General features: G+C 55.1%; 2 protein-coding genes across 4 annotated transcripts; both read right to left on the minus strand.

Moving 5' to 3' along the window:
• Positions 1-1,685: 1,685 nt before the first annotated feature.
• LOC121937236 (protein DDI1 homolog 2) lies at positions 1,686-14,229 on the minus strand. 3 transcript variants are annotated; one of them, XM_042480250.1, is made up of 10 exons: positions 13,955-14,226; positions 12,476-12,605; positions 11,040-11,288; positions 10,613-10,739; positions 10,390-10,517; positions 9,562-9,690; positions 9,321-9,424; positions 8,108-8,297; positions 4,947-5,009; positions 3,657-3,792 (listed from the first exon to the last, which is right to left on the minus strand). In XM_042480250.1, the coding sequence occupies exons 1-9, from the start codon at positions 14,090-14,092 to the stop codon at positions 4,993-4,995; spliced, it is 1,212 nt and encodes a 403-aa protein (XP_042336184.1). In that variant the 5' UTR covers positions 14,093-14,226; the 3' UTR covers positions 3,657-3,792; positions 4,947-4,992. The 3 variants fall into 3 exon arrangements, with proteins under 3 accessions (XP_042336181.1, XP_042336184.1, XP_042336182.1); XM_042480247.1 differs by lacking the exon at positions 4,947-5,009 and having other exon boundaries at positions 1,686-3,792; positions 13,955-14,224; XM_042480248.1 differs by lacking the exons at positions 3,657-3,792; positions 4,947-5,009 and adding an exon at positions 5,023-7,046 and having other exon boundaries at positions 13,955-14,229.
• Positions 14,230-14,675: 446 nt separating this feature from the next.
• On the minus strand, positions 14,676-19,995 carry DDOST (dolichyl-diphosphooligosaccharide--protein glycosyltransferase non-catalytic subunit). Its single transcript, XM_042480266.1, has 11 exons — positions 19,572-19,995; positions 19,023-19,133; positions 18,469-18,555; positions 17,940-18,043; positions 17,493-17,587; positions 17,080-17,173; positions 16,439-16,587; positions 15,975-16,122; positions 15,768-15,888; positions 15,488-15,594; positions 14,676-15,075 (listed from the first exon to the last, which is right to left on the minus strand). Exons 1-11 carry the CDS (start codon positions 19,714-19,716, stop codon positions 14,926-14,928), a joined length of 1,311 nt encoding a protein of 436 aa, XP_042336200.1. The 5' UTR covers positions 19,717-19,995; the 3' UTR covers positions 14,676-14,925.
• Positions 19,996-22,130: the final 2,135 nt, after the last annotated feature.

Genomic DNA, 22,130 nt, shown 5'->3' on the forward strand with positions numbered 1-22,130 from the left:
GAATCAGTAATGCTGGGCAGGGGGTTGCTTTTGGACTGCACCTTCCACAATCCCCATGGATGAGGGATTCTGGGAACTGCAGTCCCAAAAGCAAGTGTTCTGGGGCCTGCAGAGACTTTTGGGCCACACTTCTGGGACCAAACACAGACATGTCCTTCACAGCAGAGGTTGCAAAATACAGTTGGCCCTTTGCGGGTTTGATGACTTTGGGTTTGGATTCAAGTGTCCTCTCTAGGACTCTCAAGGTCCTCCACTGCAACTGTCAGAACCTAGAAGATCCTAGAGAAGACACCACTCCAGCATGATTCTGGGATCAACGTCTGGCAGATGGTGACCATAGAGTTGCACCAGAGGACCTGGAGATTCCTAGAGAGGTATTCTAGCTTTGCTGCGGTCTAGGTCTGACTTGTGGCATGGCCCATCCAAAGGCACAGCTGAGGTCTTCCCCATGCATTTCACTCCTTTCTCCTCCTGCGCAACACAGCTGTTGCTTTAGCGCTCATGCATCACACTGCTCCGCCATGGAGCACTTGCGCATCAGACCAAAGCAGCCCAGCCCTGTTCTCCTCCACTGAGGACTCCGCTTCTTGGCTGCAGTGTAAACAGAGCAAAGGGCAGCTAGGGGAAGGGTTGCGCAGCTACATGCGTGAAGTACAGGCAGCCAGAAGGGCACAGCACTGATCGTCTCAATCTTGACTCTCTCTTGGTGAATGCCATGAAAAGCAACCTTGGGATTTCATAACGCCTAAAGCGACTAAGTGTACAAAGCTGCAAATGCACTTAAAAGGGCATGCACTGGATTAAGCAGAGTTTCCATGCATGCGTTTCTAATGCGATTTTGATACCTCCGGAAAGAAGCAGCCTCTCTCCCCAGGAGAAAACTAACTGCTAAGGGTCATGGAGTCAAAAAGTCCCACCATTGAATGAATGGAGGACGTGTGTCTCTTGGCACCCCATGCGCGTTCTCCCCCAGCCCTCCTGGAAAACCTCACACACCGCAGGGGGTGGTGCTTTGATGCATTTTGCAAAACGGAGGCATGAAAGGCACAAGTGTGCTACCAAGTCTGATTCAGCTCTGGATTCAGGGCCATTCCTGCACCCAAGCCACCCATCTAAGAGCTTGCCAGCAATACAGATTATCATCTAGCCACAAAGCACAACACTGGGAGTCATGTTGCCACAGGCCAGCCATGTTACTTTGCACCAACAATTGGCTTCAAGAAGGAGGAGGCAACTGTGTTGTTGGACTTCAACCCTCAACATCCCTCAGCCCTGGCTATGATGACTGATGGGATTTGCAGTCAGCACATCCAGAGAGCTGCACAATCCTCTCTCTCTCTCTCTCTCTCTCAGGAGGGCCAACTAACCCGATGAGGCAGGCGCACAAGTGGAAGACACCCTCAGGATGCTCCAGAAGAACAAGCATGAGGGTACCTTTTGGGACAAGGCTGCCAGTCTTGGCCAACTATGCTCTTGGATATCCTTTGGAGAGGGCCCTGGCATATTCCTGTGCCATGCGTTGAACAACCCTGTCCAGGAAACAAGGCAAGGAGGTTACATTTGGGCTCAAATCCGGCTGCGTGCGCAAAACACAATCCTCGGCTGCTGCACCGTTCCTGGCGGAAGAGAAGCTTCCAGGGCGCCTGCCCTTTCATTCTGAACCTCACATCTTGTTCCAGAAACAGGCATTTAAATAAAGACTCTTTATTCCACTATACATCGCCTTAATAATCATCGTCATCATCATAATAAAAGCTAGTGAGTTGACACAATTACCAGTATTTTGCGTCTTTAAAAAGGCCTAAATTCAACAAGGGAAAACAGAGGGGACTTTGGTTGAAAATAAAGGATCTGTTTTCCTTTCCCCGCCCTTCCTAAAAATAAAAAAGAAGAGTACGGCTCATTCATCCAAAGCAAGGAGCCTCTAGGCAGCCAAGGGACCTTTTTTGTTTGTCTGAAGGAAGTAGAGACCAGCAGTTGGGGAGATGCCTTCTGGCGCTTATGTTGGGACGACAATATTCTTGGCGAGCAGAATGAGGAGGGCCAGGTCTGCGTTTCCACCCGCGCGCTCCAAGGCCTCTCCGGCTTCCTGGGCTGTGAAGCCAGCGCCCACAAGCTGATCGATGTCTGCAGCAGGGAAAACGGGGAGCCGAGGAGCCGCTGGACTGGGGGAGGCAACTGATGGAGATGGCAACAGCTCAGCCGCTGGGTCCGGAGGGCTCTGGAGAGCGGCGCAGGGGATGCTGGGTGCTCCCGTGTCTTCTGGGAGAGAGTGCTGGGTGCTCTGAGGCGCATCCTGTGGGTCTGAGAGGCTGCAGGGAGGAGGCTGGCTCTCTCCTGAAGCTCCAGGAGCAAGAACCTGGTCAGAGGAGGATGGGCAGCATTCGCTCCTCCAGCGCTGCTCCAGAGTGGTCGAGGACCTCAAAAACGCTGAAGACTCTTGAACAACCAATGCCTCCCGCTCACAGCTCACAGCTGACCGGTGGATCTCCCGCACGTCAATGCTCTCCGCTCCAGCTGCGAATGTTTGCATCCCTGCCAATGCCTCAACGCTCACACGTTCAGGAAAGGAGAGTCCTGCGTCCTGGCTATCTGGATGGGTGCATTCACGTTCCTCTGGAGAAACCTCATTCTCGGCAGCTTGCGCTTCTGGAACAGGTGCCAGCGGAGAAATGGCCATCTCCTGTTTGGAACTGACAACCAGGAGCTGGTGGAGCTCTTTCAAGGCAGAGGTGAGGGAGAGGCATGGCTCTTCCCCCGGGTCGCTCAGCTGGCCTCCAGACACAGACGACGACGCCACCGAAAGGCTGACTACAGCCGATTCAAAGCCTGTACTTCCAGATGGCATCAGATCACTCCCAGGAGGTGAAGGAGAGTCACGCTTTGAGAGCTCCACCTCCATTATGGAGCCCTGTGAGTCGGTATCCATGGATGAGACATTTGGCTTCTCTGAAGGGTCACTGGCAGCAACAAGAAACTCCTCTGCAGCATCCACTTCCATGGAGGTTTCACTCCCAGGGCACGGGTACGCAGCATGTCCTGGCCTCCTTTCCTCCTGCCAGGAAAGCCCCATCGCTCCTTCCTCCGGGCCGCCTCTTCCCTCAGAAAGGGCATCACCAAGGCTTGGCTCTGCATTCGGACGCAACGGGGAAGCGGCCTCTGGGCTCAGACGTTCTTCAGCTTTGGGCTCATTCTGTTCCTTCTGAAACAGTTCTTTGTTTCCAGGTTTTCCACACGTCTTGAGATCTAAGTGAAGCTCATGCACTGGATCCCCTTCCGCATGCTCCAGAAGGAAGGGTCCAACCAGTTCTTTTGTCTGTCTGTTAGATACGCTGCTTCCTCCTCCTTCAACGGGAGGCTCCAAAGTAAGAAGCTCCTCTTGAGAATTTGGTTTTTGTAGACCGAAGCAAGCAGCCGGCTTTTCAGAGGCGGTCTGTGAAGGAATAGTTGGACTGCGGGAGGACTCTCTTCCACTTTTCCCAGCTGGAGCAGCACCGACATTGGCAGAAGCAACGGGATCAGAAACCACTGGCAGAGGCAGATCTCCATTTTCCAGCGTTCCTGAAGAGTCAGGAAGAGAATCCTCAGACTTTACAGCTCTACGATTAACAGTCTTAGCCTGACTGCTCCTGCGAGAGCAAACTGAAGGAGCAGAGGTTGAACGGTCAAGTATTCGGCTTCTAGGGTTATTGGTCTTTGGACCAATCTCTGGATAACGGACGGGACGTTTGAATCCATCTGGCGTTGGTAACGATGGCGTTTCTAGTGAGGTAGTTTCTTGGTCACTATTCTCTGTACACGGGAAAGGAGAAAGAGAGAGAGAGAGAGAAAGAGAGAGAGAGAGAGAGAAGGTGTAAGACTCTGGTTACATTTGAAGAACATTTATCAGAGAAGGGAGCGTTAAAGAGCTCATCTGCTGAAGCCACTGGACTGACACGGATGGATTCGGGGGGCTAGTCGGCAAGGTTCCTCCTTTCACTGACCCCTTGATGGGGTGGGAGAGGCCATGTGCCCATCTTAGCTGTCCTAGTAGGGAGAGGTGGCCATTTCTCTCCTCCCCTCCCTGGGAGCCATTTCACTGAGCCCTCAAACAACCGTCTGAAGGCCTTTGTATCTAAATTTACTCACTTCCCACTTCCCTTTCTGTTATCCATCCCTCCCAAGCCCCTCTCCCTCCTAGTTCTCATCTACATGGCTGTCCATTGTGTTGGCCTCTTTGCCAGGAAGGCAAGAGTAAAGTGGAGAAAATAAAAGAGTGGAGAGGAGCCATAAAACTATGGAAAGGCTTCACGTTTTCCAGTCCTCAAGAAGAATGCAATGAGGAAAGGTTCATGGTGGAAAAAACTAATGTTTCAAGAGTATAGGCTATAACTATTTTAACTGGACATCCCCAGCACCTCCCGGGACAAGAGGGAAGGCAGGGGCGCAAGTGAAAGCAGGCTGACCATAGGCTCTTGTCTTTCAAGGCTGCTGGAGAAAGAGATTTTTGCTGAGCTAAATGCAAGCAGCTGGCAATCCTGTTAGCTCAAACCAAATCTCGCTAGCATGTTAATGGCATTCTCATGTGCTGGGGTGGCGTGAGATTAATCTGGGTTCCTGCTCTTGACTTCAGCTGCTTCTGACTCCTGCTTTGTCTGAGAAATGCCAGTCTTGCACCGTTTGGCCTGCTCTTCCCCAAGTGGACATTCAGGGCCAAAGATCCCAGAAAGGCCAACCTAGCCAGCTGCTTAAAGTTTCTGACTTCAGACACTGAGTTGGGCACATCTACAGATGTTCAACAACTGGTGTGTTCTCTTCTTCTCTCCTCGGCAGGTACTTGGACATAAGCCCCTGGCATCCTGCTCCACGCTGACTGGGCGAGATGCTCTGAGCGGGAAGTGGTTCCCTTGAACGCGCCACCCACCCCCTTCAAGGAGCACGGAGACTGGAGGAAGAGCTGGCAGTACCTGGTCTGTGGCCCACTCCAGCAGCAGCAAACCCACATTGCATGCATCAAGGCTTCTGGCGTTCTGTTTGGATTAGGAGACAAACACACCAAACTTGGGTTAGCAAACACACCGCACACATGCAGCTCTGGATGTGCCTGACACCCAGGATCGTCCCCCGCCCGCCTGCCCACTCCGTGTTTCTTGCTTGGAAGGCAATGTCTCCTGGGCTAAGCATTTCCTCTGAAGACGCTCTTAGCTATCCTCATCTCCTCACTGCGTGTGCTGGAAGACTTTGGGTCTCTGGATGGATGGGTGTCACTCTGCTGGAATCTCCTGCTGCTTTCTGTCGTTCTCAACTACAGCTGTCTTTCTGTGCTGCTCCCTGCCTCCTTTTGACAACTCTTCTTAAGACTGCCAAATGGAAGGCAGCCCAGCCCCAAGGAGAGCCTTAATGGGAGATTCAAGGACTTGGACTGAACTTGCAGGCTATCGGCTATGCTGTGCAATAGGATGGGAAGCCAACAGTCTGCCCTCCATACAACTTGCTTCTGGACTGGTACAGCTCTCCTTGCTGCTCTTCGCAAAAGAGGCACCCTCAAAGCCTCTCTCCTTCATCTCTCCTTCATCTTCCTCTTGTGTGCAGGCTCTAGCTGACTGAACAGGTTCAAACATGCAGACAAGGCAGATGCCTCACCTTTCTCAATGCTCTCTCAACAGCACTGCTGCATTTCCATAATCTGCAAAAAGTCAAGCTCCGGCAAGGTTTAAGGAGCAGGCGGGAGGAGGGCCCTGTTCCATGTTGGCTAGTTATGGGATGTGTTTCTCCCTGTTCCTTAGGCTAGAAGTCCATTCAGAGGCTCACTTGCTCACTCTCCCTCTTTCCTGCAGAATGGCTAATCTGGGCAAAGGCACATGCAACATGGATTTCCTCCTCTTCAGCTCAAAAGGTGTCTAGCACTGTCATTGTACATACCAAGGACAAATCTTCACAAGAAAATTGCTTGTCTGCACAAGTGCAAGCATATACTGTCTTAACACTGGATGCTAACAGCATTGGGGGTGTTTCTGTTTGCCTTCAAACAGTTTCTGGACATATGGCAGCCCTAAAGTGAACCTATCACAGGTTTTCTTAGCAGGCTTTGTTCAGAGGGGGTTTGCCCTGGCTTTCCTCTGAGGATGAGAGAGTATGACTTGCCCACGGTCACCCAGCAGGTTTCCATGGCTGAGTGGAGATGTCAAGGCTGGTCTCCTGGAGTCCAAGCCAACACCCAAATCATGACAACATGCTGCCTCTTTCACTGTTATCAGTAGGAGAGGTAAAAGAGATATGTTCCAACAGCAGCAGATTCTGGATGCTGGAGCATTAGTGGATCCAAGCAGATGGGCCCAACAGAAGGGTCCTGGAAGCCCTGCGCCAGGATGAGGCATAGAAACAATGTGCAGCTCTGAGAGGAAAACCGAAGGGGTCACCAGTGTCAACACTGCCACCTCTTCACAAGCCCCTTGGGAAGAGGCACAAGGGAGTGCCAGGGCTTTGGTGTTTCCAAGCCAAACCCCTTCAAAGGATTTCCAGAGTGCCATGCTTGATCAGCATTCAGAACAGCTGGGCAAATGCTGCCCTGCTTCCACCAGCCCCACTACCTGGGTCCCCATTTCCAGACAACCTGAGTGCTGTACAAAAATGTCACAAAATGGGGTGCTGGGCGTAAAAAGCACAGCTGCCACAGACACCTGACAACCTTGGGAACAAATCACTCTCCTGCAGTCTTGCCTGTCTATTTCTCCACCCAATGGTTTGCTCTCCAGGTGCCCTTTGGCCTTGCCAGCCCAACATGTGGCTTCTAAGAGAGTGGGCAGGAAGGTCTGAACAAAACTCACAACTAAGCTAAATCTGTTCAAACGTGTGTTTTAATTTCAGAAGACGTGAACAAAGCGATTTCCGTGGCTTTCCATTTGGTACGACCGGCATGAGTTGGGTGCCAGGGTCCAGACCCTATAAGAGGATGCATGGGGCCCTGCGACGGGTTGAGGATGCCGCAGATGGACGACGCACTCTCGCCCGTGGTCTCCTCCGTTCCCGCTGTCTGACTCGGCCCTCGTGGAAAAATCCAGCTGCAACTGGTGTTTTCAAAGGGGAGGAGGTAGGTGAAAGGCTCAACCAGCTCCACTTTATTCTGAGAGGCCAAAGTGGCCAGAGGGACTTGCCTGCTATATGTGTCCTGCCTTCTAGGTGGGATTAGTCCCAGCTTAGCCTGCCAGGTGTGAATGGCACCCGCCTGCAGGACCGCATTGGCATCAGAGACCCTGGCGCAAAAGGGTGGGCTCAGACATGGGGTTCACGTCCCCGGTAGGAGCCCTGGGAAAACTCACTGCCTTACTGGGTTGCTTTTAAAGCTAAAGCACCACTCTGAGACACGGAGACTTAAAACGTTAATGGGTTAGGAGTTAAATGGTATTTAATAGATTAATCACTTCAAACAACACCCTCCAATTAGACAATCCAAGTTTTAAAGTTAGTTTAAAAAAAAGGATAAGTACTTTTAAAACGTGGCACCATTTTGAAGAGGAGCTCCCTCTCCTTGGCCTCCAAGACAGCGGCTGTTGCTTTCACAACAGACTGACCCTTGGCCAAGGACCAAAGGAGGCTGCCTTCCTCTTCAGAATGGCTGTTTTCATCCCATTGAGATACAAAACTGATTACAAGTCACTTGATTAGTAAACTAAGGTTTTCTCACTTATGTGACCAACCCTATGAACGAAGAGCCTTCACGGGTCTAAAAGTTCTTGTTCTCCTAGCAAGGTCCAAACCTCAGAGCCCCAAGGTGGCAACACAAGATTGAACATGGGCAGCCAATGGTCTCTGGGTTGTCCACAAGACCTATATTTTGCCAGTTCCTACCCCACTGCCTGAATGCCCACCCCAAATCATTCATGCCTGGGAGGCCCCTCTATCTATGTGCCTTCTCCCCAGTAAAACACAGTCCCCTCCCCACAGACTACGCATATCCAGGGAATGGGTGCATCAGGTCAGCCTTTCCTCCCTGGGGCTCCCAACATTCCTTGAGCATCAACTCTATGGCCAGAGCTTGGGGAAATTACTCTTTGGGACCCCAGCTCCCTGAAACCCACAGCCGGCTTTGCCTGTGGACCTCCTTCCTCCTCACACAGCCCAGGGGTACCTGCTTCATCTGCAGACTTCTGCAGGGCTTCTGCCAGCTCCTGGTCTGCGATTTCTTCGGGCCGCACGTCCTCCCTCCCTGCCCCATAGGCCAGCCTGGCACACTCAGGGAGCTCCCCCTCAGGCAGGAAGGTCGTCTGGGAGCCCGTGGTGCCGATCACCAGCACGTTCTTCTTGAGATCTATAGAGCACTGGGGGGGGGGGGGAGAGCAAGATGCAGAGAGTCTCTTTGAGGAAAGGGCCCCCTGAACAAGAGGCGCGGGGGCTCAACATACAGTCAGCACAGGCGGAGGGAACAACCTGCCCACCTTCTGCTGTAAACTGCTCTGGCCACTAGTTCTCTGATGGTCCTCCCATAGCGGTCTGACAGAAGCCATGAAAGAGTCTCAGCTGTTAACGTGAATCTCTTTCGAGATCAACCCCCTGGCTAAAAAATGGTTTTGGCACCCTGACTCTGAAAGACAGGGGAGATGCCAAAGTTCATGCCAGAGAACAGCAGTGTCCAGAACAGCCGCTCCTAGGCGGCTTTTCCAAAAGGTTTGCTCTTGGCTCTCAAATGCAGAAGCAAAAGGATCACAGAAGAGCACATCTTTAAAACGTTCAGGAAAGATAGAGCCAGGGATGCGGCTGGGATTTGGAGCACAGGAAAAGCAGGGGCTTCCTTTGCCTCTGGACCCACCCCCACAAAGAACTACAGCCCCTTCCCTTCTTAGGGGAGCCAGTCCATCCAAGCAGGCAGGCCTTGCCTGGGTATCAATGCCGCTCTTTTCTGTCAATTATAATGATTGCTCTTTCTTGCCCTTAATTACTGCTTCATGAACTTCTGTCTGATCTTCAATTAATTTCTAGCCTTGTTATATTAATTGCTGTTTCTGTGGTTACTGCTTCATTGTTATGCTTGATATATACAGTCCACCCTCACCTTACGCGGGGGGGGGGGGGGGCTCCCACCACCCCCCCCCCCGCATAAGGCAAATTAAGCGCATGCTCAACCCATTCGTTTAAACGGGGCACGCACCCCATTCACAACATTAGGACTTGCCGTCCGCGTGACTTAAGTCTGCGTATGGCGAGCCCGTGTATACCTCTGGCCAATTTACAGAAGCCAGTCTCCTTTCATCATCAGCACATCTTTCTTTGAAAGGGGCAAAGCATAACTTGATAAATAAAGACCAGCCAGTCCCAAGGCCCAGTAGCCAGTGGCCGCCTCTCACCTGGTGCCTCTTGAGCATATCTAGCCCGAGAAGCATGTCCATGGGCTGTTCCTCCAGGATAGAGAAGGAGCATGGCAGGAAGTCCCCTTCAATCTGAACCTGAGCTGAAAGCAGACGGAGGAGGAGGAGAGAGAGAGAGAGAGAGAGAGAGAGAGCAGGAAGCGTGTTATCACCCAGAAGGCTCCCAGCCCCTGGAAAAGGAGCCCGCAGTATGCCCACTGCCTGCCTCAGGACCACTCACCCAGGTGCACCCTGCCAATGATCTTCTGGGTGCCCACTCCTTTGGCAATGCCTGCCCACCGCCGGTCTACCAGCCGCATGATGTTGCACCTTTCCGCACACGCTTGGCTCATGATGGTCATCTGTGCTCCTGACAGAAGACGAGTGGCTCTGGTTACAAATCCTGCGCCTCCCCAACCACATTATAACCGCTTCAGCTGGGGCTGAGAGAAGACCGAAGGACTGATGGGAATCTCCCCCCGCCATCTCAGTTTTCCACTACGAGGAGTTTCCACACTTGATTCCAGAAAACTTTTGCCTTTAAGTATAAGGTTTCTCTTTGCTTGCACACATAAATGAGCGGAAAAGGCAACTAATCACAAAGAAAGGCAGGAGAAGTGATCCCCTGGAGGAGGCAAGCAAACCCAAATTGCTCCCTTCTGCCACAGCACTAGGAACCGACCGACCCATCCAGCTCCCCTTTTCTGCTCTGAGGTCTCAAAGAGCTGCTGCCGGCTACAAAAAGGCACCGATACTCAGGGTCTAAGTACAGGTCCCAAGAACTGAACCAGCAAGCCTTCTGCAGGCAAGCAACGCAGGCCTTGTGCCCAGTGACCTCTCACTCCACCCAGAAGAGGCTGTTCTTATGTCAGCCTCACTTGGCTCTGTCTACCCAGGCCTTTCCTCAACTTGGTGCTTCCAGATGTGTTAGACTGCAGCTCCCACAACCCCAGAGCTAAACAAGCAATGGGATGATGAGAGCAGTAGTTTGAAGCTGCCTTGTGGTGACCAGGAGGAAGGAAGAAGAGGGAGCTGCAGAAGGAAGGGGCAGAACCAGGAAGAAGCCGACCTGAGTCCACGAATGCCTTGACGGGATGACCGTTGACCTTGCAGTTGATGTAGAGCATCACCACCTGGCCAAAGCTCTCCGGGGCCTCCTCCATGGCAATGGTCATATTCTCCTCAATGTTCTGCTGCCTGGAACCAAGGTCAAGTCAGATTAAATACTCTCAGCGTAATGCGCCTCTGCCCCCAACCATGGCTTTGCGGCTACCCGCCCCCAGGCATGTTACCTGATGTCCTCCTCGATTTTGGCCTGAGCTTCCAGATCAAAAGGGTCAGCAGAGAAGAGGCGTATTCTCTCCTGCTCCCGACGGGCTCGGTCCTGCTGCTGCTCCACCAGCACCCGGGTGAATTTCTCTACAACAAGAGGCTCTTGCAGTAAATAAATGCCACCACCACGGAGGACGGATCTACAGCACCTTTCAGTGTTCACACTCCTTTTGCAAGTCAGGCTCCTTTCTATTCAATGACGTAGCACCACCCATTGGCTTCAGAAGGCTGTGTGTCTGTCCAGGAAGCAGGGAAGCCCACAAAGCTACCGGGCGAAGACCCCCGCGCTGCAGCCTCCAATAGATGCCGCCTGCCTGCAAGTCACCCTGGAGAATCCCTGGAGGCCAAAACTGTCTCCATGGAAGCCTGCACAGGTGTACTACTCACCCAAGTCTCCGCTGAGCAGAGCCTCTGCCAAGGGCGGGTTGCGCTCTTTCAGGAGGGAGAGCTCGTGGGGGTTGGCCAGCAACATGTCCCGCAAGAGCGCCGGGTTGTCCAGGCCCTGAGGAGTGGAAGGGAGCTCCGGAGGAGAAGGCCGGGGGCGCGGGGTGGCCGGGGGCTGTGGGGGCAGCTGGGTCGGAGGGGCAGAAGAACTTCCTGGCACTGCGATGCTGCTGAAGTCTATCCTGGGCAAACCTAGGTATCAGGGGAGAAAGAGCACAGTCACACCAATGGTCACCCCACATGAGAGACTCCAGCATGTCCTCTGGATGCAGCCCTGTCTGCCTCCGCTGCACCACAAATCTGAACCAGCAGACTAACAAAACCAACATATGGAATGACGCTTGATCTCCCTGGATCCAACTTGCCCTGCCTTCAAAATGCAGGAGCCACCCTTTGGCTTTGCCTTGGCTGGGCTGGAACAAAAGCTCTGAGCAACGTCTGAAAAACATTACGAATCACAGCTAGAGAAATGCTACATGTTTGGATCTTTCAATTTGCATGTTCCTTCAGCCCAGGCTTTGGCAGAGGGAAACCCCCACTCTGCAGCCAAGAAAGATAAATAGGCAAATGTCCCTTTGCCAAAGGAAAGCGATCCAAGACCGGCAGATAGTCCTTCCTGCTGGGGAGCAGTTGACTGATCAGTTGGTTGTAGCTATTCTGGAAGCGTTGGCTGGATCAGCAAGCAAAGAAACACAGCGTCAGGAGGCAGAGCGCTGGGACAAGAGGGACGGTGCTACTGGCTGCCTCCCTTTTGGTCTGTGAGTTAAGGACTGCTGGGGAAGTGGATGCCAACAAGAGGCGGTCTGAGGGACCCACGGGCCAGAAGGAGAACAGAAGAAGAACACCAGGAGCTGGCCCAAGGGGAAGATGGCCAAGGCAGGCAGCAGGCTGACCTGCGCCACCATTTCACTGACAAGGGCCAGGAATTTGACCAGAGACCTTGTAAAGCAGCCTCCCTTGAGCTGCCTGCCCTTCATGCGACAGAATGATACACTCTGACTCCACTCCAACTTCCGTGGCTGCATCCTACAGAATGGTGGGCTTTGGTAGTTTGGGGAGGCACCAGAGCTCTCTGGAAGAGAATCTGAGATGCCCCACAAAACGACAAATCCCAACATTGCCTAAACTATGGCAGTTAAAGTGGGATCAAAGTGCTCTAAGGGGACTCTTGTGCCTGCTGTTCATCAGATCCTGGCAGTCACAGACTGGCACACAGCTGGAGGGCAGCAGGTTTTCTGAATGGGGGTTGCTGCTTTAAAGCAATGAGTATTCAAGGCAGCCAAGCTAAAGGCTTAGAGAACCAGTATACTTTTAAGCTAAGCGCATTGCTGGCAACAGAGCAGCCAGGGAAAAGGGACAGGAGCCTTCAGAGTCCTCACCAGGAAAAGGGGCTGGCGGCCGTGTCTCGGCATTCTCCACCTGCTGCAGTATCACCACGTCCCCATCTTTCAAGCCGTAAGATGCCAGCGACCGGTGGTTGTCCGTCAGGGGCCGCTCCGCATAGACAATCTGCAAGAGAAGCAGAGGCAGGTTGGAACACACACACAGAGACCAGTGTGGCATCGGTGGGTTTCCCTTGGAATGAATCACACAGAGACTTGGGATGCCAGCAATCCTAGCTCCTCCTCCTCCCTCCTTGGGCTCCATTATGATCTGGCAGAAGAAGCACCTGGCAGGATCCTTACACGCACGCCCCCGCCCTGGGACTGGCGCCTCACCAAGGGGCAAGATGGAATACCAATGCAGCCGCCACCGCCTCCTCCTCCAGATCCACCCACACGCTTAGGCAATCTGGGCCGCCTGGTGCTGCAGGGACTGTAGGCATGCCAGATCCACCAGAGAGAGAACAAGCCACAGTGCCAGCGGGATGGAGGGATGGCAGCGCTCCTGGGCTCCCAGTGCTCAGTGTGGTCCAGTCCATGCCCTGCCTGGCTATGGAGCAGCGGCTTCCGCATCTCCCCAGGTCACCCTTCCCTCCCTGAAGCCCAACAACATCCCATTTCCCCTTGGCACCATGCAGGGAGCAGCTGGCAAGGCTGGGGCAGGAGACAAGCAAGGGAAGAGCCCCCCAAGAGCCTGCAAGGTCCACTTGCCAGCCCCATCCTGGAAGAGCAACGTGATAAGCAGAAGCGGGCATTCCCTTGGGGCTGGGGGCCCAGCCAAAGGCCAGGATGCCCAGAGGTGGGCTGCGAAGAAGAGGCTCCTGGGGCTTCCTCCGCAGGAGCCAGGCAGCTTCCCCAAAGGAGGCCGAGGGCCAGGGCCAGGCTTCCCAAAATAGAGCCGGAGGGACAGGGCAGCCCAGGAGAGTGGACTTTGCCTCTGGCGGCCGGCCAGGCCCTTGCCTCACCCAGGGCCAGCTAGGCCTCCGCCGGCCCTGCAAGGACCCCGGCTTCCCCAGGCCCTTCTTCCCTGGAGGAGGAACGGAGGGAAAGTGCTCCCAGGCCCCAGGTGACGCAAGGCAGGCAGGCAGACACAGAGAGCCAACTGGGCCAGGGCTGGGGCAGCCCCATCAGGCGAAGAAGGCAAGGCCCAGGAGCAGCACCCGCGGAGGAGGCTGATCAGCCCAGAGCCAAGGCAGCCCGAAAGCCAAGCTTAGCAGGGCGCCAGGGATCAGGAAGGCAAAGCAGGCCCAAGGAGAAAGGGGAGAAGGAAGAAGAGGCCTCAGGGCCCGGGCGGCAAGATCCGGCCCGGAGGGGGAACCGCCGCTGCCTCCCTCTGGCTCTCCTGGGAAGGGCAGGGCAGGGCAGGGCAGGGGGCCTCAGCCAAGGCCCGTGCCCCATCATCACCGCCCTCTCTCCCCGATCCCCCGCCGCCGCCGCCGCCGCCGCCGCCGCCGGTGCCCTGGATCTGGCCCCGACCTGGCTCTGGGCGGCGGGGATCCCGGACTCCAGCTCGCAGAGGGCGCGGAAGTTCTGCAGCTCGAAGTCGGCGTCCACCTGCAGGGAGAAGGTCAGCTCCGAGCGGTCGAGCCGCAGGCAGAAGACCGTCAGCAGCATCGCCCCCGAAGGCAGGCAGGCAGGCAGGCAGCCTGGCAGCCAGCGAGAGAGGGAGAGAGGCACAGAGGCAGCCAGCCGCGGCCGGAAAGCGGCGCCCTTTACGGCACCAGGCCCTCCTCCGCCGACGCTGTCGCAAAGGGACGCGCCAGGCACGAACCCTCCGCCGCGCATGCGCAACGAGGAGCCCAGGAAGGACGGGGCGCAGATGGCAAGAGAGCTCTGCCAGCCCTTTGCTCCCTGCTCTTTCGCAGGGGCTGATGGGAAGTGCAGTCCTGAGAGAGCCTCCTCCTCCTCCTCTTCAGGAGGGATCAAGGCAGGCAGCGCTCTGGATAAAAACAGCCCATGGGACTCTTGGAAAGGCAGCCCTCCCTGTTCCCCAAAACATCCCAGTTAGGCACACACACACAACTGCAACTCCAGTGGCAAGGGATGATGGGAGCTGCAGTCCAACATCCTCTCCAGCCAGGGGACCACAGAGCCCAGTCCTATTTGTCTTCAAGCAAAACCTCCGTAAGAGCAAAGAACAAAGTGCTAGAGCCCTAAAGAGACAGAAGGACAACACAAAGTAAAGAAGGGCAGCAAGTGAAGGGGAGTCACCTCTTTATTTGGAGGAAAATGAGAGAAAGACCCAGAATGAAAGACGGTGGCAGCACAGACGTCTCAGCAGCATTGCCAACAGGGCAGCATCCCCCAAAAGTCCATGCTTCACTCCCCCAACCGCCCCCCAGGTCCTGAGGGGGTCTGGCCCAGAAGGCCTGGCTCCGTGGTCCCAGGAGCAGCTCCTGCCCACAGCAAGTGGGGAATCTCCTTCGGGCTCCCAGGCTCATCCCCCCTCAGTCCGACTTCTCCTTCTCTTTCATGTGGAGGAAGACAATGCTGAAGAGGAAGAGGCCCACCATCATGGAGAAGGCGCTGGCGTAGTACGGATAGGCCGAGGGGATGAAGCGCTCGTACTGCGTGTGCTGCAGGGGACGGACGGACACCTGGCAAAGACAAAGGGACAGAAAGAGCCGTCAGGTTTCAGGGGAACTGGCCCTTGCTTGGAAGGGTATGCGCACATGCACAGACATAGTGGTCTAGTCCCACTGGGAAAATGATGGACACAGCCCCAGGCCCACAAAGCCCCCGAAGAAGGCAGCTCTTCCCATGACTCTAATTCCATTGATGACATCAGGGACTGGACTCCTATGGCCCTCTAAATGTTATCGGACTGCAACTCCCATCGGCCGTACTAGCCAGCAATAGTGAGAAATCCTGGGAGTCGCAGTCTACCTATGTCTCAAAGGCTGTAGGACCATGGGATTCATCTAAATTGCCAGTATCTTGATGTATCTCTCTTTTCCATCAACCTTGGTCAAAACTATAAAATTATAACCAAGCCACAGCCTCGTTTACCTGCGTAGAGGAGTAGAGGTGGGTGTAGCCCAGCCGGTTGTAATCCACTTTGAACTGGAACACTCCGTAGACGTCGGGCAGCTTGAACTGGACGCTGTATTTGCCTCCTAGGAGCCAAAGACATGATTCAGTGCACTACTCTGGCCAAAGTCATAATCCAGTCTGTCTGGGGGGAGCGCCAATGGAGAAGGGCTCCGTGGGAGTCACTTAATATCAATCTTTTTTTGCAAGGGTGAGATAAAATGAGCCAGAGGGATTAAGAGCAAAACCCCCCTCTCACCGTTCCTCTTCAGGAAAGTCCTCACAAATGGGTCGATGCGGACAAACTCCAGCTGGATGTCGTCGCCGTCAAAGGGGACCCACTTCCCCTCTGAGAGCTTCTCGATGACGACGCTGTACTCCTGCGAAACAAAGGGAGCCACCGGCCAGTCACAAAGAACCAGCCCAGAAAAGCACGTCTGGCAGAAAACCGGAAGAAAAATCTCACCACGAGGTCAGTGACAGTGTAGGCGCTGGGGGGCTCCGTCTCTCCCACGCGGTGGTGGGACACCTCTCCCACGCGGAGGACGCCCTCCTCCTTGAACACCCAGCGGGACAAGGCCAGAGCCAGCTCATAGTTGCCGGTCTGGGAGTACCTACACCAGGGGGAGAGGAGAGGCCCACACGTGAGCTGCGTTGGAAAACACACAAAGGTTTTTAATCCGCAGCGGTATCTTAGCATAATCTACCTCTGAGGGATTTCAAAATGTTTTAAGCTACTTTTATGGTCCTGCTATGAACTGCCTTGAACAGCGCTTGTAAGACATAAACATCACTAAACAAACATCTCTGCTCAAAGAAGGTTGTTCTGCTCATCCAGAGAAGGCAGCTGAACGTGAACAGTGCTGCCTTGCACCCCACTGCTCCTGCACCTTGTTCACAGAAGAAGACCAGGGCTTGGAAGCCACGCACCTCTGGGAGCCAGGGGTTGCCTTCTGCACAGCCGAGTTGAAGAAGGCATCGCTGAAGAAGTCCAGGGAGCCACTGAAGATGATGCGGGCGTTATTCCGGGCCTGGAGGCCAGCGATCAGGAGGGTGTTCTTCCCAACGGCATGAGGGTACTGCAGAGAGAGCGGGAAGCATCGCCATTGAGCAGTCACATTTAGAATTCATCTCTCCTCTGGGAACGTACATACGATACCATCTGGCTGATTTCTAATGTTGCTTTTAAAATTTATACATTAGAAAATATTGACAGAAACCGTGGCCTCAGAGCAAGTGATGTACTCTATATTTTTCCTATCTTCCTCAGTTCACCAAAGGAAAAATACTGCTTACTTCACAAGGCTGCTTTAAAGACAAAGGAGAAGAACCATGAAGTGCTTCTTGATTTATGTAGCTGGTGAAAACTGGATGGAAATAGTTAAGGTGTGGGTACAGCCAAACGTTAACAACTGGGGGAAAGCTCTAGCTGTAAGATGCACCTTGTAGGGGCCCAAGATACCTTCTCAGCCAAGACCATGTAGCACATGAAGTCCAAAGCAGAGAGGAGAGTGCTAGTACCAAAGCTGTCTGTTTTCCAGCCTCCCAGAAGGTAAGGATTCCCCACATACCTGTGTGATGGGTTTGTCGGGAAAGAAGGAATATGAGGTAGAAGAGCCAGTCAGGATGTCGAGAACCAGGGGATTGTCAGGGTCAGCCACCATCCTGGGGAGAAAATTCACCATGACTGAAAGCGGCAGGGTGGCACCCCATCCTTCAAAGAAGAAGGTGAAGTCTTCTGCTAGGGAAAGAGCACAGGATGCCATCTGCCCCTCCAGCAAGGTGGGTGAGTGGGCAGAGAAGACTACATATTGAGCGAGTGGTTGTTAAAAGGAGAAAGAAAGGGAGAATACACCATCCTATGCAGTAACAATTAAAAATTCCAGTTGGCTCATTTGCTCAAGTTAAGTGATGCAGAAAGGAATCCAGCTGCTGGAAGTCTTGCCAACTCAGTCTTACTGGTCCTGCCTGGCAGGAGACTTACCCAACTCCCCGGAAGAGGACGGGGTTCAGCGGCCTCTTGCCCACAATCGTCGGTGCCTTCAAGAGGTTCTCTGAGTCTGCCACAATGAGAGTGTGCTGCGCAAGGAAGCCAAGAGACCACCATCAGCCCCCTGCCATACAAGCAGCTTCAAGGTGAGGCTTAGCTCAAGTCACAGACCTGTTCCTGAGGCCAAGGCTTTGCCTGCAGAAGCAGCAGCTGCCCAATGCCCCTGGCACTAACAAGCTGGGCACTTCTGCCTCTCTAACTGGGGCTCTCAGCCTATCTTCCAAAAGCTACCACCGCGCCTTTCTGCACTGCACACAGTGGGACACCCAGGAGACCCAGCTTGGCTAATGGAGCCATGGCCCTCAAAATGAAATTGGTTTAAGGTCTGGGCCACCAGCTTGGGCAGAGCAGCCCTCTCATCTCCCCCATCACAGGCCTTACCTGGCCCAGATCAGAGACATCATAGTTGTGATGGTCAATGACGGCTGTTTTCTCCTCGTCAAATTCAATCCCACATTCACTTCCCAGCTCCCGAAGAGGGTCGCCTAGGAATTGAGAAGGACCATTACGTGGCTTCTGGTTATGTTCCTATCACCACAGGGCACATCATGCTCATTCCTATATCCCCACTAACCAGAACTCAGCTCAGGAGTAGGCAGCTCTCCAAATGCGGAGCCAACAGCTGGAGGGTAAAACCCATTCCCTGCAAACCCATTTCTGCCCCCCCCCCCCCCCCGCAATGTTCTGGTTTGAAAGCACACATTCTCTCTCACTTTTGCCTTTCCCATTTCATTTTGGAAAGCTCCTAAGCTTCTAGGGTTGACACAGCCTAAGGAAAGAGGCTCGATATGCCAGTGACCCAAAGCTACCCGTCAATGAAGGCCTCCCTCTGTCTGTGGCAGATTAGAGGAGGACTGGGTTGCCTTTCAGGGCAAAGGTGCCCCTGCCTGACGGTGTCTGCTTTACTGACCAATATCCGAACTGGCTGCCACCAGGACGTTTCCGCCGCCGTCGATAAAAGCAGAAATGGTCTCCACGTTGATGCTGCCTCCGAAATCTGAAACCAAGCAGCAAGGATGCGTAAACCTAACCATGACAAAGGCCCTATTATTTACAAGAGAGAAATGCTGGTGTATGCATTGCACGAGAGTCAGGTTCCCAACACATGGAAGTGCTTCCTTCCAGCTGAGAGAGAAGCAAACATCAGCCAATGGCACTTTCTGATGCATCTTTATCTCCAAACATTTCCCGGCCTTTAACAGGCAAAGCTGCAAAGCGTCACCTCCGTTGAAGAGGGAAGATTCTCCTCAGCTTGTCCTGAATATCAAGGGCAGTCCCCACTCAAGAAAGAGAAGCTTTGCAGAGGTTTGTGAGACAGGAGCTAAGGGAAAGACAAGCCCAATTGCTCTTCAGCCGTTCCGGACTGTCGCCCTGCGTCCCAAAGTAGGAATGACTTTGAAGAAGCCAAGGACCGATCTGTCACTTCCACTGTATGGCTTTCTTTTTGTAGGCCTGATGCCTTACCTTCAACGGACGGGGAAAAGATGACCAGGTTGTCATAGAGGAACTCCCCGTATTTAATGAGAGAGAGGCCCGGATCGTCCGCCGTCCGGAAGGTCAGGTCGAAGCCCCGCTCTGCGGAGAGGGAAGCAAGCAAGCAAGGAAGGAAGGAAGGCAGACGCCGTTACGCCGCAGGCACCCCAACTATTCCCCCATGGTTCCCTAGGGGCAGCAGCTAAGTCCCCAAGCGTTCTCTCTCTCCTTATGGGCAAGTACTGCCCTATCTATCCCTATGGGCAAGCATTCTGTAATGATTCCCTATGGGCAAATGTTCCCCAAGGCATGTTTCGGACTCCAGCTCCCAGAAGCCCCAGGCAGCTTGCCCCAATGCCTGGAGGAGCCGAGGTGGAGAACCACTGCGCCTGTGGGCCAGTGTTCCCCAATGCTTCCCTATGGGCCAGGGTTCTGCCAGTCCCGCTCCGCAGAGGGAGGCCCAGAGCCCTGCGGCGCCGGACTGCAGCTCCCATGATCCCCGCTCTGGGTCCCACCGTCCCTGGCTCCTTCCCTTCGGACCTGCGAGGCTCCGGAGGAAGAGCGAGTGGGTGTCCCTGAGAGTCAGGTTCTCCAGCAGCACCAGCGTCCGGGTCCCTCCGCCGCCTTCGGCCAGACCCAGAGCCAGAGCCAGCGCCGCCAAAAGTACTGCCGCGGGAGCCGCCATCTTGTTCCTCCTCCTGCTGCTGCTGCTGCTTCCAAGCCAGGGCGACCGGGGGGAGGGCCCTCTATAGCCCCCTCCAATCAGCGAGCGCCTCTGACTCGAGGGGGCGGGGCGGGAGCCGACATCCAGCCAATCAGAAGCAGATGCAGACGCTGCCGCGGAGCGTTGCGCGCGCACCCGGGCTGGCGCTGGCCAATAGGAGGCGGCCAGCTCTGGCCCTTTGGGCTGGCTTCCCCGCCTCCTGGCGTAGGCCTCGGTCTGCGTTGCTTGGCAACGGGTACCACTGCCAGGCAGGCTTCAGGGTGCCCTCTAGGCCTCAGTGCCTCCACAACCAGCGGAACATTAAAGCTGTTTATAGTCACATTTGATTCGCCTTTTTCAACGGAGGCAAAGCGCCTTCAACGGTTTTCTAAATGTGGCGTGAGAAGGGTTCTGCTCCATAGATATGAATGGCTCACTGCCTCTCGACTGGCAACTGCCCTCAGGGGCCCTTCCATCCTTGTACTTAAATGGAACCGAACAAGCCAAAGAAACCGCAACCCAGGGGAACACAGCTCTAAACCCTATCTCCATGGTCCTCTGGAGCCTTGCTGCTTTGCTGAGGCTACTTGGAGAGGAAGTGTGTGGGGCTGCCATCAAGGGAGAGGCGACTCGAAGGCACACAGAGTGGCCTCGCTCACTTGCTGGGGCTTCCTGACGCTTTTGCCCCAGAGACAGAAAGGGGGAAAGTGGGCACCATTCTGAGGGGAAGAAATCTGGGACGTTTAAAAATGTCCACTGCAGAAATCATCCAGCCCGAGACCGCTTTCACTGCCCTGGCTCAGAGCTAGGGAATCCTGGGAAATGTAGTTTTATTGTGGCCCCAGACCTCTCTGATAGAGAAGACTAAATGTCCGACAAAACTACAGTTCCCAGAATGCCCTAGCATTGATCCAGGGCCGTGAAAGTCAGCTCAAACGGGGTTATTTCTGGAGCGCGTTTTGGGACCTGAAATCCCCATTCACGCCAGGAAGGTCTCAGCGTTCGTCGGGTGCTTTGTGAAAGGAGAAGTATTATGGGGCAGGGGCTCTTTGGTTCATTTAGCCAGGCACTTTGGAGACTTAAACCGAGTGTTGTGTGTAGGAAAGGAATGGCAGCAACAGCCAGAGGGCAGCAGAGCCTTGTTTGTGCAGAACCGCTGGAGGCCAGGGCAGGAATAGCAACAACAGCCATAGGGATAATGGTTCAAATCCTCCTTTTTGCCAAAATTAGAACTCAAAGTGGCTTAGAATAGTAGTATTATTATTATTACAGTACAGTATTTACTATTCCTAGCGTTGCTATTTTGCGGAAAGAACGCATTATTAAATCCGAATGGTGGCGCTGCGCTCTGGGCCTCGTTTCCGAAGAGAGCCGAATCCTTTCGTTGGCGAGGGGCGGGGCGGAGGGCGGAGAGAGGGGCCGTAGCGCTGCGCATGCGCGCGTGCCCTTTGCGGAAGCGCTTCCTCGGCGTCGGCGCTGCTGCTTCCGGAGATTGCCGAAGAGGAGCCGAGCGCCTTGGCGGCCCCCTCCCTCCCTCGCTGGCTGGCTGGCTGGCCTTGGCGGTGCTGGTGCTGTAGGCGTCCGCCGGCGCCATGTTAGAGGCCCCGCTCCTTGGTCCGTGAGGCAGGCGAATCCGTCGGCAGAGCAGACAGGCAGAGCAGCCAGGCGGCAGAGCAAGAGGCCCTGATGAGCAGCGACGCCGGAGGCGGAGGCCCGGCCTGAGCAGGAGGCGGCTGTGGCGGTTGGGAGGCCGAGGAGGAGGCGGCGGCGGCGGCGGCGGAGGGGGAGGCCGGGCGCGTTGTCACGGAGACCGCCGGCCGGGGGTGCTGGCCCTCCTCGGGGCTGCCCCGACGCCTCCGCCGGCGCCGCTCCCCTCCTCCTCCGCCGCCGCCGCCTGCCCCTCCTCCGGCCTGGGGGTGGCTCCGCCTGGCCATGAGCCTGCCTCCCAAGGCAGCGGCAGCGGCATCGGCAGCGGGGGCCCTCAAGGCCGGAGGAGCAGCGCCCGCGCCGGGAGCAGCAGCACCAGCAGGAGCACCAGCAGGAGCCGGCCCCGGAGGGACACAGCCCCCGCCGGCCCCCGCCGACAGCCCTACGGCGGCCCCGGTAGCAGCAGCAGCATCGGCCCCGGCCCCTCCGGCCCCCAGCGGCCCCCAGCACCCGGCAGGCCTCCGGGCCCTTCCGCCGCCCCAGACCCAGTATCCTTCCCAGGGAGGGAGCCGGAGGAGGAGGAGGAGGAGGCTGATGGGGAGGGAGCGGGGGGGAAGAGGCCTGGCTGCCCATGGCCTTCCTTTCCTGTCTTGGGGGGTCCTCCCCGACTGACTGTGGCCCAGGAGGAAGGCTTGGGGGGTTTGTGGGCAGCAGGAGGAGATGGACTTGGATCCCGCCCTTTCCCTCTT

The sequence above is a fragment of the Sceloporus undulatus genome, chromosome 7 (genome assembly GCF_019175285.1).
Source record: "Sceloporus undulatus isolate JIND9_A2432 ecotype Alabama chromosome 7, SceUnd_v1.1, whole genome shotgun sequence".
Classification (NCBI taxonomy): Eukaryota; Metazoa; Chordata; class Lepidosauria; order Squamata; family Phrynosomatidae; genus Sceloporus; species Sceloporus undulatus.

What these genes read in the sequence shown, in the direction of transcription:
- LOC121937236 (XM_042480247.1), bottom strand. Translation starts at nt 14,092, where the DNA reads ATGCTGCTGACGGTCTTCTGCCTGCGGCTCGACCGCTCGGAGCTGACC. An exon ending in CAAGGCATTCGTGGACTCAG is followed by an intron (nt 9,691 to 10,389) that starts GTCGGCTTCTTC and finishes GTCTTCTGTCAG; the next exon opens with GAGCACAGATGACCATCATG. An exon ending in ATATGCTCAAGAGGCACCAG is followed by an intron (nt 8,298 to 9,320) that starts GTGAGAGGCGGC and finishes CCCCCCCCCCAG; the next exon opens with TGCTCTATAGATCTCAAGAA.
- DDOST (XM_042480266.1), bottom strand. Translation starts at nt 19,716, where the DNA reads ATGGCGGCTCCCGCGGCAGTACTTTTGGCGGCGCTGGCTCTGGCTCTG. An exon ending in GTCCTCTTCCGGGGAGTTGG is followed by an intron (nt 17,174 to 17,492) that starts GTAAGTCTCCTG and finishes TTTTCTCCCCAG; the next exon opens with GATGGTGGCTGACCCTGACA. An exon ending in ACCTCTACTCCTCTACGCAG is followed by an intron (nt 15,076 to 15,487) that starts GTAAACGAGGCT and finishes TGTCTTTGCCAG; the next exon opens with GTGTCCGTCCGTCCCCTGCA.